Source organism: Giraffa tippelskirchi, chromosome 1 (assembly GCF_054371585.1).
Source record: "Giraffa tippelskirchi isolate mGirTip1 chromosome 1, T2T-mGirTip1v1.2.pri, whole genome shotgun sequence".
Taxonomy (NCBI): Eukaryota; Metazoa; Chordata; class Mammalia; order Artiodactyla; family Giraffidae; genus Giraffa; species Giraffa tippelskirchi.
In genome coordinates this window covers 110,205,105-110,218,752 of record NC_137275.1, presented here as the reverse complement: position 1 = coordinate 110,218,752, position 13,648 = coordinate 110,205,105, and the positions used below count along the sequence as shown (strand labels likewise).

Genomic DNA, 13,648 nt, shown 5'->3' with positions numbered 1-13,648 from the left:
GTGGGCGCTGCAGGGAGCCCTGGAGGAGGAATCTGCTGGTTCCCTTTGTGCGATTTTAAGGTGAGAGAAGGGAGAGGACGTGCTGGCTGAGCTGATGGGGGTGAAGCCATATGCAGCTGGTTCGCTGGAGAGGAGCAGGAATGATGGCAGGTGGTCCTGGAGCCAGTGCAGGGGGTGGCCCAGCCCTGGGGAGGGGTCGTGACGAAGACAGGGGCGAGGGCGCTGGCCACGGGGGACAGGGAGCCAGCAAGCCAGCACCTCGAGGCTGCCCCTCGGCTGCTTTGAGGTCACGTCTGGGAAAGAAGGCAGGACCTGGGTGAGAGTGGGCCGGGGGGAGATGTGCCAGAGAGAAGGGTGTGAGGTGTGAGAGCTGGAGGGCGGCTCGGAGCCCAGCAGGCCCTCTCCCGCACGTCTCTGGTGACAGAGCCGCCTTGCGGTGTGAGGGGCCGTCCCCCAGAACAGCCCGCGGGCCTGCGCCCCGGGAGGAGCCCCGCGGGGGGCTGGCCCTCCCAGCCCTGCTGGCCCTGCTTGCGCCTGTCTGTGCGTGTTCAGACCAGCCTGGAAAACGGAGGGCTGGGGACCTGCGAGGATGGCGCTCCTCGGTGAGTAACACAAGTGGTGACCGCTGAGGTGGACCCAGAGGCTGCGGAGCTGAAGGATTTCTTTTTCTTATTTTCCTTCAGCCTGGCTGATGGAGGCACAGATGTATTGTTGTAATTTTCGGACTTTGTCTCTGACTCCATCGGCCCACCCTTGTGAATAACCTCATAGGATTGCCTCCCATCCACGCTAAGACCTGAATGTCACCAGGCCATCTAGGAAGTGGATTCTCCTCCTGCCTGTTTCTTCAGTACTGCTCGCTTAAGAGATGGCAGTGTCTCATAAGCATGGCCCGTTTATCCACAGTTGGGGCTTCCATGTAAACTTGTGTTCAGTTCCTGATAGACTTGAGCTGCCCTGAATGTCGCTGACGAGACGTGGTCCTCTCGTGCCCAGGTGCAGACCCTGAAGGAAAAGGACTGGGAGCGCGCGCAGCAAGCCAGCGTGCCGGCCAACGTGGCCCAGGCGTTCGAGAGTGACGCAGACTTGTCTGACGGCGGGGGCGACAGGGCCACCCTCTTCAGCTCGGCCGCTCTGCTGTCGCCCAGCGGGCAGGGCGATGCCGAGACTCTGACTGTGATGCTTCAGGAGCAGCTGGACACCATCAACGAAGAGATCCGGTGGGTGAGCCCGAGCCGAGCTCCCCAGAAACTCGGCTTCTCTGAGGAGCTGTCTTCTCCTTAGAGAAGGCTGAGTGTTCCATAGTAAGGAAACTGACTTCAAGTCTGCTTCAAGAATTTTCAGTTCTGAGATTGCCCTTGATTATAGAGCTCAGTCAGCCAGGGCTGTGGGGGGCGTTGTGGGGTGTCCCCCCACCAGCTCTGAGCCCCAAGGTGGGTGAGGTGCCGTGACAGTGTCCCCTGCGGCCCGTGCACCCTCCAGCACTGAAGGTTCGCCCTCGTGTGTCCCTCGGAGCCTCCCACATTCTGGTGAAAAGCCACCTGAAACAGAAAAGCTGGGGTTTTGGGGTGGCAAATTCCCCCTCAGATCTGCATTTTCCTTTTGAACTTAATACAGTGTGAAGATTGGCTTGTTGTACGACAGTGGTCCAAGGACATGTGTTTGAGTTCTTCTCAACTCATCAGTGTCTGTGAGATGTTTTCTGTAGACACCGTCTGGGCTGTTATAACAGTTTACAAACGGGATAGAATCCAAAGGCCCGCCTCATGGCGAGCAGGGGCCTTGGGTCTGGGTGCGGCCAGGTGGCTGGGGGCCCCGAGGCCAGCCTGGTGCCGCACCCGCACAGCTCTGCCTCCTGTCCCTTGTCCACGTTCAGAGTGGCCACAGGCCGGTGACCCTGCACAGGACCTGGCAGAGCTGCTGCTCAGACTGTTCTTGTCACGTCAGCCCAGGCCGAGGTGCCCGTTCCTGTCAGCCGAGTGCGGGGGGCCCGGGGGAAAGGCAGGGGTGAAGGGCACAACCAGCAAACGCAGGTGGTGCCGCCTGCACGTTTGACGCTGAGACAGACTGCTTTGTGGGCCGTGTTTGAGCACAGACAGCTCAGAAAGATTGTCTTTCCCCCTCCCCCAGGAAATACGGAACGGTTACATATTAATATGTTTATTTTTACAGCATGTTGTCAGGTAAAAGTGATTTTTCCTTAGGTAACATGTTGACTTGAGGTAAATGGTAAATTCTTTCCATCAACTTGTTATCAACAGTGAAAAACTTTCAGGGTGTATAAGGAGAAGTGAAACTGGAGAGGTGACGACCTGCGAGAATCTTGTATTTTATTTTGAAAATCATGTTATATGCATAATCGAATATTTAAACTGCTATATAACATCATCCGCGAGACATTAGGGGAGAAGAGCAGTAACTGTGAATTCTAGGTTAATGCAGCACATTGACATGAGTCCAGAAACTCACACAAAGCTGGTGGAGAACTTCATCAAGTGATGCATTTGTACATAGACAACCTAAAAAATAAAAAAATCAATTCAGCACTTCATCTGGTCTAGAGACTTGTGTTTAGAAACTCCAGCTTGTTCGTGGCTCACTGTTTTGATTGTACAGAGTTCCTGATTCCCAGCGGAATAGACTTGAGGCACTGCCGTGCATCTCTGCCCTGAGAGCAGGGAAGGTAAAGGTTGTCAACTTCAGGTTATCTCCTCACAGGGAGAGAGGCGCCACCCAGGCCCCGTCAGAATGTTAGAGTAAACCAGTCAAATCAAACGAGAATGATCAGGGGCCACTTTGTAAGACTCAAGGATAAGTTATTCTAAGTTTGAGAATATTGAAAAGAGGGAAAGTTGAACCTTTTTGCTGAGATGTTAATTGAGCAACTGTTCCTGGAATATGCTAATCGTGACACAGAATGCAAGCCCACATTTGTTGTCCAGACACGTTCCTCTGCTGACAAAGGCAGGTGACGGGTTTTATTCTATTTTAGGTTGATCGAAGAAGAGAAGGAGAACACGGAGCAGCGGGCCGAGGATACTGAGAGCAGGGTGGGCAAGGGGAGCTTAGGCAACCTTCGTTGTTGTAAATCCTCGAGCTCCCTCAACCTGTGTCCCGCCTCCTCGCTCGCCAGCTCCTGCCCGCCCAGCAGTGGGCGCGCCAAGCCCCCAAGGAGGCGGCACAGCTCGGCGCGGAAAGTAGACCAGCGGGACATCAAGACTCTGGTATGTGTCTGCCTCCTCCCTGCCACGTCCCTCCCCCAGCACACTGGCTTTCTTTTTTGTTTGTTTGTTTTTTGTTTTTTCTGTTTTTACCCAGAAGAAACTCAGGTACATTTGCTACGCTTAGAGGTCTAAGATTTTTAAAAACTGCCTAGTCTTTAATCATTCCATACTCGCACAGCAACAAATTAGTCTTGATATTTGGACCACCGGCTTAGCACGTCATCATGAACTCAGCCAGGGCCTGCCTCTGTAACGTTGGGCCCGGCCTGTGCTGGACACAGCAGGTGCAGGGAAGTTGCTGTTGTCACCGAGTAGACAGCCTTGTGAAAGTAACCATAGGCAGCTCTCCTGGCGTGTGAGACCCACGCAGCACATTTTTCATTGGGGATACCTGGCTGCAGGCTGCAGGCCATGCGGTGGGAACAAAACCAAGAATCTAAACTGGTCTGCTTGCTGCTGGACCTGGCTGCACGCTCAGGCCAGCTCTGGGTGTGAAACCAGGTTAAAAGCCTGGTGCCCCAGGGCCCCAGGGAAGAAGTTGGGCTTCCTCACTCTTCTGAGTCTAAAAATGGGATGACGACCTAGGGCTTTTGGTGACAGAGTGTGCAGCTCTGAAGCGCATGTTCCTGCTTTCTTCCATGTTTAGCTTAGGTTTCCTGAGCGCATTGCTGTTTACCCTGTGAAATCATGTCTACAACACTCTGCTTTGTAACTGCACTTGTATTATCACTTTTTTTGTTACCACCCATTTCATGTTAGCTGCATTGTTAGTCAGCATATAATTAAATTAACTGTGAATCATTTTAGCAGCATGTGAAGTGATAACTGGTCTATTTTGTGGTCTTTTGACACATTGGTTTTATAATATGCATCACTGGCCAATTAGTTGATAGTGTGTATTCTTTGACGATTTCTCTGTGGTTTCATGCTTGATTTCTTTCCGAGTATTTGTAAAAGAACAGTTCTGTATATTTTTTCTTGTTGCTGGAGTTCTCTGACGGTGTGTCTGCTTTCATCGTTGGTTTTGATTTCCTGTCTCATCCTGTTGTCTGCTTCGTTGTCATCAATCCAGACCCCAGCTTCCCACAACCGCACCCCCCCGAGGCTGTAGTTTACCCATCCATCTCCCCTCCCCCGTCCTCCCACTTGCTCTGGTCATAGCAGTCTGGGGTCCACAGCGTGTGTCCCCTTAGTCGGGTTTCTGCTTTGTCTTCATGTCTCATTAAATGGTGTTTTTCCCCCATAGCACTAAGTTTGAATTATTGTTATCACTGTGCAGTTACAAGCATAATGTAGATGGATGATACACTACAGAACCTGTGTAATTCATAACTGAGATTATGCTTACCTGAAGAAATGATCCTCTTATGTGTAGAATTAATGGACTTTTGACACAACATCCTTTCTGTGTTGGTGCTTGTATTTGAGACTGTAAATCTCATCAGCTTTTGCATGCTTAATGTCTCTACGAGACTCTTTTACAAAGTATCTTCTATGGTTCATAAAATGTGAAGACTCCACCTGCTGTTACGCTAGCTTTCATTCTTACATATTTTCATAGGGTACCTGCTTTAATGAATTTATTTTCAGAAGTTTGGAATCAAATTCTAGGTAACGATTTTACATTAATGTCCAACAGGTGGTTAGATCTGTTCAGTGTTAAAATAGGTATTACGGCAACTTCCTCGTCAGTTAAATTACTATTTTAAAGTATAACATGTTTTTTTTATTAAGAGAAACTAACTTATAGAGAGGTTTGGCTGAGAACAGACAACTGTTAAGGCCCTTTGTTGTACACAGTGCTGTGCTTTAACAAATCATGATGTTGTAATAGAATTGTATCTTCCTGAGGAATAATGTATAGTGTTTCTCTAGTAAATCTTGAATAGCTTATTTAACTAATGTGGTCCAACAAATTGTTCTGTTTCCAGTTACATGTTCTCTAAATCTACATCTCACTTATATGTTTGCCGTCATTTTTGCTTTACTGTCTTTGCCTATATTGATTCTTGAATTTTTAGCTTCAAAGTCGCAATAAATCTGGTTTCTCTTCATTTCTTTGCATGCATCTATCAGTCTAGTGAGTTAAGGAAGCATCGTCGAAAGGTAAACTATTTAGTAATTTAGCATGCCTTTGTTTCTCTGTGAAGTATTAGAGTCCTTATCGTGTTAGTGAATGAACACTATGTGGTTACGTACTGGTGGATGATTGACATTTTAATAGAAGTAATGAAACTCGCCCACCACTTAAAATATGCTGATGATGCAATCAATCCATCCTAAAGGAGATCAATCCTGGGTGTTCATTGGAAGGACTGATTTTGAAGCTGAAACTCCAGTACTTTGGCCACCTCACGCGAAGAGTTGACTCATTGGAAAAGACCCTAATGCTGGGTAGGATTGGGGGCAGGAGGAGAAGGGGACAATAGAGGATGAGATGGCTGGATGGCATCACTGACTCGATGGACATGGGTTTGGGTGGACTCCGGGAGTTAGTGATGGACAGGGAGGCCTGGCGTGCTACAATTCATGGGGTCGCAAAGAGTCAGACACGACTGAGCGACTGAACGGAACGGAACTGAACTGAACTGAACTGAACTGATGGTTCTGTTGGAAATAGGTCATTGGTTGGGACAATTGTAACAGTTTGCCTTTCTCCCACTTGTTTGCCTTCTAATCATCTCATGCTTATTTATAATAGACATAGTAGTATTTATTATTTTTAAAATTTTCTTTACTTATTTTTTTGGCCATACTGCACAGCTAATGGGATGTTAGTTCCCCAACCAGGGATCAGACCGGTGTGAAAGTGAAAGTGCCAAGTCCTCACCTCTGGACCACCATGGAATTTCCACGTAGTGTTTTCTTAAAAGAAATGACTGAATCAGAGCCATAGATATTAGATTTGGGGGAAGCCAATTTAATGACGGTGGGTAGCAGTGTGCAGGAGACTCTGTGTGCCAGGCACCGTGTCCAGTGCTTTCTGAGCCCGTCATCTAATCCCGCAGACACCCAGGTGAGGTCCAGGCTGCTGTTATCCCCATTCAGCAGATATGGACACTGAGGCTTAGAGAGGCCGGGCACCGTGCCCAGGCTCGCATACCCAGCGGTGCGGTGCAGACTGGTCTGATCAGAGCCTGGACACTTAACCGTGGTGCCGTCCATCCCGCTTTCCTCCAGAGGCCCTCCTGTCCATCACAGCAACCCTGATGGAGGGAGCCTCAGGAGGGAGCTCGCTGCCTCTCCCCTCGGGTCACTTGGATGAGCCCCTGTTGTTGGAGTCCAGTGGCCCGAGGGCTGGCCTTCCTTGTCCCTCTCCTGCTCCCAGCCCGCTGATGGAGCACTCCTGGGGCCTTCCCACAGGACTTGGGCAGCCGCGCTCCGGTTCAGGCAGCTCAGTGCCCAGGAACCCTTCTGCCGGGCACAGCAGAGTAGCTCCGTCACCCTGAGGTTGGTGACCTGGGTGTGCCGCTTGCCCGCTTTGTGGCCTGCTTTGCCCTCCTGTTAAATGAGGACACGGTACTGCCCATCCGACTCACGTGGGCACCCGTGGGGCGGGCTCCCATCCTGGCGGAGGGTGCCAGGCTGGGGACCCAGAGGCCTTTCTCAGGACAAGGCCCGGGGGAAGGGCCTGGCCGTGGTCCCTGACTTTGAGGCAGGTGTTTGTCTGCATTCAGTCCTAGTCAGCCCAGGTGTGTCACTTCCCTGCTCTGTTCTTTGTTGTTTTCTGATTTTTATAAATGCTTCTTTTAACTTGAATTTGAGATTGATCCCTCTTCAGTTCCATGTGGATAATTTCTAGCTTTTGTAGCCTTCTGTTGTCTGAGGGTAGTTGTTAGAGATCAGGGGAGAGTGCACAGTTTATCCAGCTGCTGTTAAACGAGTTCAGCTGTATTTTGCAGTAAGTCACTTTGTTGTCACCAAGCTCCTGTGGAGCTGCAGTGGATCAGTATTCTTTACAGAATCCCATTACAAAGCCACAGGTTAGTTGGTTAAAACGACGCACTCATTGTTTATAAAAATACTTTCCATGCATGCTTCCTAAAACCTCCCCTGGCTGAACCACACGCCCACATGTATAAGTGAGACCTGTCTGGACCCTGAAGGGGTTTATCTGTTCCCCACACTGTTGCCACCACTGTTTCCTGTCCTCAGACCCAGGACCAGCGGAAAAGCTGGGCGTCCAGGAGAGATCTTTTTTTTTTTTTTTAATTAGCTTATTTTTTAATTGAAGGATAATTGCTTTACAGAATTTTGTTCTTGTCTGTCAAATCGCAGGAAAAATCAGGCATAGGTACACATATATCCCCTCCCTTTTGAACCTCCCTCCCATCTCCCTCCCCTCGAGATTGATAGAAGAGTATCTCTTAGTGAAGACTTCAGTTGAGTTCAGTCGCTCAGTCGTGTCCGAATCTTTGCAACCCCATGAATCGCAGCACGCCAGGCCTCCCTGTCCGTCACCAGCTCCCGGAGTCCACCCAAACCCATGTCCATCGAGTCAGTGATGCCATCCAGCCATCTCATCCTCTGTCGTCCCCTTCTCCTCCTGCCCTCAATCCTTCCCAGCATTAGGGTCTTTTCCAATGAGTCAGCTCTTCGCATGAGGTGGCCAAAGTGTTGGAGTTTCAGCTTCAACATCAGTCCTTCCAATGAACACCCAGGATTGATCCCCTTTAGGATGGACTGTTCGGATCTCCTTGCACTCCAAGGGACTCTCAAGAGTCTTCTCCCACACCACAGTTCAAAGGCATCAGTTCTGTGGCGCTCAGCTTTCTTCACCGTCCGACTCTCACATCCATACACGACCACTGGAAAAACCATAGCCTTGACTAGACGGACTTTTGTTGGCAAAGTAGTGTCTCTGCTTTTAAATATGCCATCTAAGTTGGCCAAAACCTTCCTTCCAAGGCGTAAGCGTCTTTCAGTTTCGTGGCTGCAGTCACCATCAGCAGTGATTTTGGAGCCCCCAAACATAAAGTCTGACACTGTTTCCACAGTTTCCCCATCTATTTCCCATGAGGTGATGGGACCTGATGCCATGATCTTAGTTTTCTGAACGTTGAGCTTTAAGCCAACTTTTTCACTCTCCTCTTTCACTTTCATCAAGAGGCTCTTTAGTTCTTTTCCACTTTCTGCCGTAAGGGTGGTGTCATCTGCATATCTGAGGTTATTGATGTTTCTCCCGGCAGTCTCGATTCCAGCTTGTGTTTCTTCCAGCCCAGCGTCTCTCATGATGTACCCTGCGTCTAAGTTAAATAAGCAGGGTGACAAGGACACACAGCCTTGACGTCCTCGTTTTCCTATTTGGAACCAGTCTGTTGTTCCATGTCCAGTTCTAACTGTTGCTTCCTGACCTGCGTACAGGTTTCCCAAGAGACAGGTCAGATGGTCTGGTATTCCCATCTCTCTCAGAATTTTCCACAGTTGATTGTGATCCACACAGTCAAAGGCTTTGTTTGGCATAGTCCATAAAGCAGAAATCGATGTTTTTCGGGAACTCTCTTGCTTTTTCGATGATCCAGCAGATATTGGCAATTTGATCTCTGGTTCCTCTGCCTTTTCTAAAATCAGCTTGAACATCTGGAAGTTCACGGTTCACCTATCGCTGAAGCCTGGCTTAGAGAATTTTAAGCATTACTTTACTAGCACGTGAGATGAGTGCCATTGTGCGGTAGTTTGAGCATTCTTTGGCATTGCCTTTCTTTGGGATTGGGATGAAAACTGACCATTTCCAGTCCTGTGGCCACCGCTGAGTTTTCCATATTTGCTGGCATATTGAATATAGCACTTTCACAGCATCATCTTTCAGGATTTGAGATAGCTCAGCTGGAATTCCATCAGCTCCACTAGCTTTGTTCGTAGTGATGCTTCCTAAAGTCCGGTGGACTTCACGTTTAGCAGATGATTCTTAAAGAGCAGAATAACTGGGGAAAGCTACTAACGGACGGGGTGCTTGATGTAAATCCCGAGCAAGTAAACATGCCAAGCACCAATGGAAAGGCAAGTCCTCGGTCTCGCTCTCTGTCTGGTTCTCGCCTTACCATCCAGTCTGTGCGGGGCTGTTGGGACCTGTCAGCAATGCACCATGTAGATCTGAGTGGCCGTGAGGGTCGTGTGAGCTCCCAGAGTGCAGAAGAAAGTTTTGACCTCACCGATTGCCCGGAAATGCTGTGTTCCCTCCCTCCCAAAACAAGGCTGTCTGTCTAAGGCTTCCTTTCCCCCTTAGAGATCCTCCGACGGCTCCCCAAGCCACGAGGAAGACCTGGCTAAGGTGATCGAGCTCCAGGAGGTCATCGAGAGGCAGTCAGGGGAGCAGAGCCAGTCGAAGGAGTGCCTGGCAAACCTCTCTGCCTACGTGAGAGAGCCGGAGGAGGACCCGGACACGGCCAGGAAGGAGCTCCTCGCGTCCGAGGAAGCGAACAGACAACCACAGCGGGATGTCCGCGAAGTGAGTGACAGCGGACGTGTCTGTTGTCCTGAGGTGGAATGTGGGTCCCTTGTTCTCCGGCTGATCTGAGCTTTGGGATGGCTGCGTGAGTAGGAGCACAGAGCGCTGGCGAGACCGCGACTGGCGGCCTCCCCGCCTCTGCGTCGAGATCTCTGGGGTAGAAGAGGCCTGGTCCAGGCGGTCCATTGGCAGTGGAGCAACACGAGGGCATCCCTAGCGCTGTGCTCACCCTGGGTGTGGACTCCTCATTTCTACAAGTTCTAGGGTGCCCAGTGTGTTCCTCTTTGAAAAATTCATTCATCCATTCATTCATTTATTGGAGTCTAGTTGCTTTCCTTTTTCTTGGAGAAGGCAATGGTACCCCACTCCAGTACTCTTGCCTGGAAAATCCCATGGATGGAGGAGCCTGGTAGGCTACAGTCCATGGGGTCGCTAAGAGTCGGACACAACTGAGCGACTTCACTTTCACTTTTCCCTTTGATACACTGGAGAAGGAAATGGCAACCCACTCCAGTATTCTTGCCTGGAGAATCCCAGGGACAGGGGAGCCTGGTGGGCTACCGTCTGTGGGGTCGCACAGAGTCGGACACGACCGAAGCGACTTAGCAGTTAGCAGTTGCTTTACACTGCTGTGTCAATGTCTGCTGTACAGCAAAGTGAATCCGTCATATATATATATATATTTATATTTATATTTATATTTATATTTATATATATATATATATATATATATATATATATATATATATACGTGTGTGTGTGTCTACATATATCCCTCTTTTTAGATTTCCTACCCATTTACTTCACCACAGAGCCCTGAGTAGACTGCCCTGTGCTGTAGAGTAGGTCCTTACTCGTTGTTGACTTTACGCATAGTCTCAGTAGTGTACATACGTCAACCCCAGTCTCCCAGTTCATCCCCCCCACCTGCCTGTCGAATGTATACCTGATGATGCTGAAATTTCCTTCGGGTTCACTCAGGCGAGTCTGGTGACGTCTGTGGAGCCCGTTCTCTCGGAGAGATGGGAGCCCGCTGTGTGGCCCCTGCTGAGGCAGCTTGCCTGGCCGTCTTCTCTAGTTTTCTGAGGTTCTGCTCCTTGAGGGGATGTGTGACATTGATACCGGCGGTCAGACAGGTCGAGTGGCGTTTGCTCACCCTCAGAGCCTCAGGCCCGTGCTGTGTAACCATGTAGAGTCATGATGTTTCTGGTGGTCGTGTCTGCGGCTGTCATGATTGATGAGAAACTGCCTAACGGTCATTGTGAAAAGAGAAGAGTGCTGAGGGTTCGGGCCTCCTCCTGTGAGCCTCACCTCTCCTTTGTAGGCAGGCAGACAGCGCCCACCCTGCCCCACCCCTCCCCCGTGAGACCGTCTCAGACAGAACCCCTCCGACATGTGCTACAGCAGGTGTCCTTGTTTAGTAGCTTGGTGTGAGTAATTCTCTGTGAGAGCTCAAGGTGAGAACTCAAAACAGAATATTTGCACGCTTGTATAACCTTTTCCCACTACTCTTTGGCAACAGGAGGAGATTAGGTGGCAGAGTTCAATATGTAGAGAATTCTGGGAAAAGCGGCCTTGAGACCTTTCACTTTTAATGTCAGGCCTTTGCCCACATTGGTTACTTAGTAGTCGACTACGGAGGGACCTGCAGTGGATTTTGACCTGGCGGACGGGAGTTGCACCAGCAGCAAGTTCTGGTCCTGGTTTGACCCTTTCATACATGTGGTGTAAGTCTGCTTTAGAAGAATTAGGCTTGAGAAGGCTGCTTCCAGTTGTGTTAAACTTTGACTTCTGTTTCCACTCATTACTATTACTTGAATTCTGAGGAAATTGCATGAGAGTTTTCCGACTTTTACCCGAGGAAACGAGCCTCAGAGGTCCCTGTTGGATCTGTCGAAGGTCCCTCCCTCTTGTGGATCCAGTCCGCCTGTGTGGTGTAGCAGACAGAGGTCGTGACTTCATGCCAGATACCATTCCTCCTGGAATTCATGCAATAACAGGGTAGTTTAGTATACTCTTTGCTGTTTGGGTTGATTATGTTGAAGAGAAGCTTGGGAAACCGAGTGGCCAGACAGAACGTTAATACAGACATATGGGTGCCAATCGTGGCAAATGTGACATTTTAAGTAGGCACGTTTTTGCTCACGTCCGAGGAAACTGCCGTGTCTAGGACTTTAATTTTGAGGACGCTAACTTTATTTTTGAGTTGAAACTTAGGATTTAGTCCAACTTTTTCACGCGTACGTGTATCGGAATGTTCCATGATAATGACTTACCTTTTCTACTCTGCAATGCCCGGTGTAGGCCATGGTCCAGAACACGGACGTGGAGGTGCGAATCACTACCCTTGAGAGATGCTACCTTGCCGCCCAGCGCGAAGCCACCTCTGTGCACGACGACCTCAATGATAAACTTGAAAATGAAATCGCAGATAAGGATTCTATGCATCGACAGGTAACGGCTTTTACTGAACTGTGTCTGACTTTTATAGTGGTGAATTCCTGAGGAAGGAAGGTAAACACCTTTTCATGTGACTCCCACGTTGTAAGGCACCTGCCCCCTCACACTGTGGTCCTGAAATGGTTTTGGAACAAAGCGTTGATAGATCGCTTTATGTCTTCCCATTTTCCTTTTTCTGGCTACGAGTTTCCTTTTAAGGCATGCTTTTTTTTCTTAAAAGAACCAATTTTGATAACTTGTGGCCTACTGTGAGGCCCAGCACAGTACTAATTAGCACCGTTTTGATTGAAATCATCCTGCGAGTAAATGGATACACATACCCATCATTTTATAGTGAGAAGAATTCTCATTGGAAGTTTAAGTACCTTTGTATTTTCGCCTCATTTATGGCATGTAATTTTTCATACATGTCTGTGTTTTGAGCTGCCATGTTCAGTGAGCAGCTAGTTTGGGCCAGACATCGTCAGAACTAGGACTCCAGCAGTGAATTAAAAACCGTGTGCGTTCTTTATCCACTGCCATGTAACAAATCACTGCAAAGCTTAGTGACTTCCCAGTGAGCAGGTCACAGTCCAGTTTCTGTGCTTTGCAGCAGGTGGGCCTGGTTCAGGGCCTCCTGAGGACGCAAACATGGGAAGGCCCCCCAGGGCTGGATGGCAGGCTTTCAGACTCACCTGGCTGGTGGGGACAGGCCCAGGTCCCTGCCGTGTGGACCTCTTCATGGCCTGGCTTTCCTCAGAACACCCTCTGAGAGCGAGAGCGCGGGATGTAGCCCGGGGCCTTTCGCGCCCCGGTCTCGGAAGCCGCACACCTTCAGTTCTGTTTGCGAGAGTGAGCTGCGAAGTCCTGCCTCGCTCAGGGGCTGAGCAGGAGTTGCCCCCTCTGCCTCTTGAAGGGAGGAGGATGGAAGAATTTGTGGACCCGTTTTTAAACCCACGCAGCCTGTCGGACAGTAATGAGCAGGGGAAGGAGACCAGAGTGCCCGAGTTGTCTAAGAGGAGGGGGGACGATCGTGTGTGAACAGGGTGGCCAGCGAGGTGACACCAGGAGGGTGACCTGGAACAGAGACCCGGAGGCCGGAAGAGAAGTAGCCACTCGGAGATAGATCAAGGGTCGTGTCAACAAGCGGAGATAAGGGAGAGAGAGGGCCGCATCAGGGAGGACCCCGGGCTCAGGCCTGAGCAGCTCGAGGCCAGAGCCTGTTTCCTGAGCTGAGGAGGGCTGTCAGGGCAGGGAGCTAAGAGACGGGCCTCAGCCCTGTTGAGGTGGATGAGCCCATGGGGTGTCCAGGGGACCTGTGAGGTCAGCAGCTGAGTGTTCCGGCCTGGATCCAGGAGAGGCCTCACTCAGCTCAAGGTGGACTTGGGTCGTGGGCATACAGATGGTGTTTAAAGGCACAGACAAGGTAAAGTCACCAGGCAGGTGCCCGTGGAGAGATAGGGGGTGCAAGGGTAGAGCTGTGGGGTGCCTCGCATTCCAAGGTTGAGAAGGGGCGCAAGGGACTGACTAGTAACCC

General features: G+C 50.0%; 1 protein-coding gene and 1 long non-coding RNA gene across 2 annotated transcripts in view; one reads left to right on the top strand and one right to left on the bottom strand.

Moving 5' to 3' along the window:
- LOC145505791 (uncharacterized) overlaps positions 1–13,648 on the top strand; it is a 188,764-nt gene that overhangs the window by 102,393 nt on the left and 72,723 nt on the right. Inside the window, exons 33-36 of the mRNA XM_081488689.1 lie at positions 997–1,220; positions 2,993–3,224; positions 9,451–9,672; positions 11,977–12,126. Coding sequence (XP_081344815.1) covers positions 997–1,220; positions 2,993–3,224; positions 9,451–9,672; positions 11,977–12,126 — 828 coding nt within the window. The remainder of the gene's footprint in view (positions 1–996; positions 1,221–2,992; positions 3,225–9,450; positions 9,673–11,976; positions 12,127–13,648) is intronic.
- Positions 2,428–8,456, bottom strand: LOC145506946 (uncharacterized). The gene is made up of 2 exons (XR_014054462.1): positions 7,882–8,456; positions 2,428–5,503 (listed from the first exon to the last, which is right to left on the bottom strand). It is a non-coding gene; the product is annotated as an uncharacterized LOC145506946 (long non-coding RNA).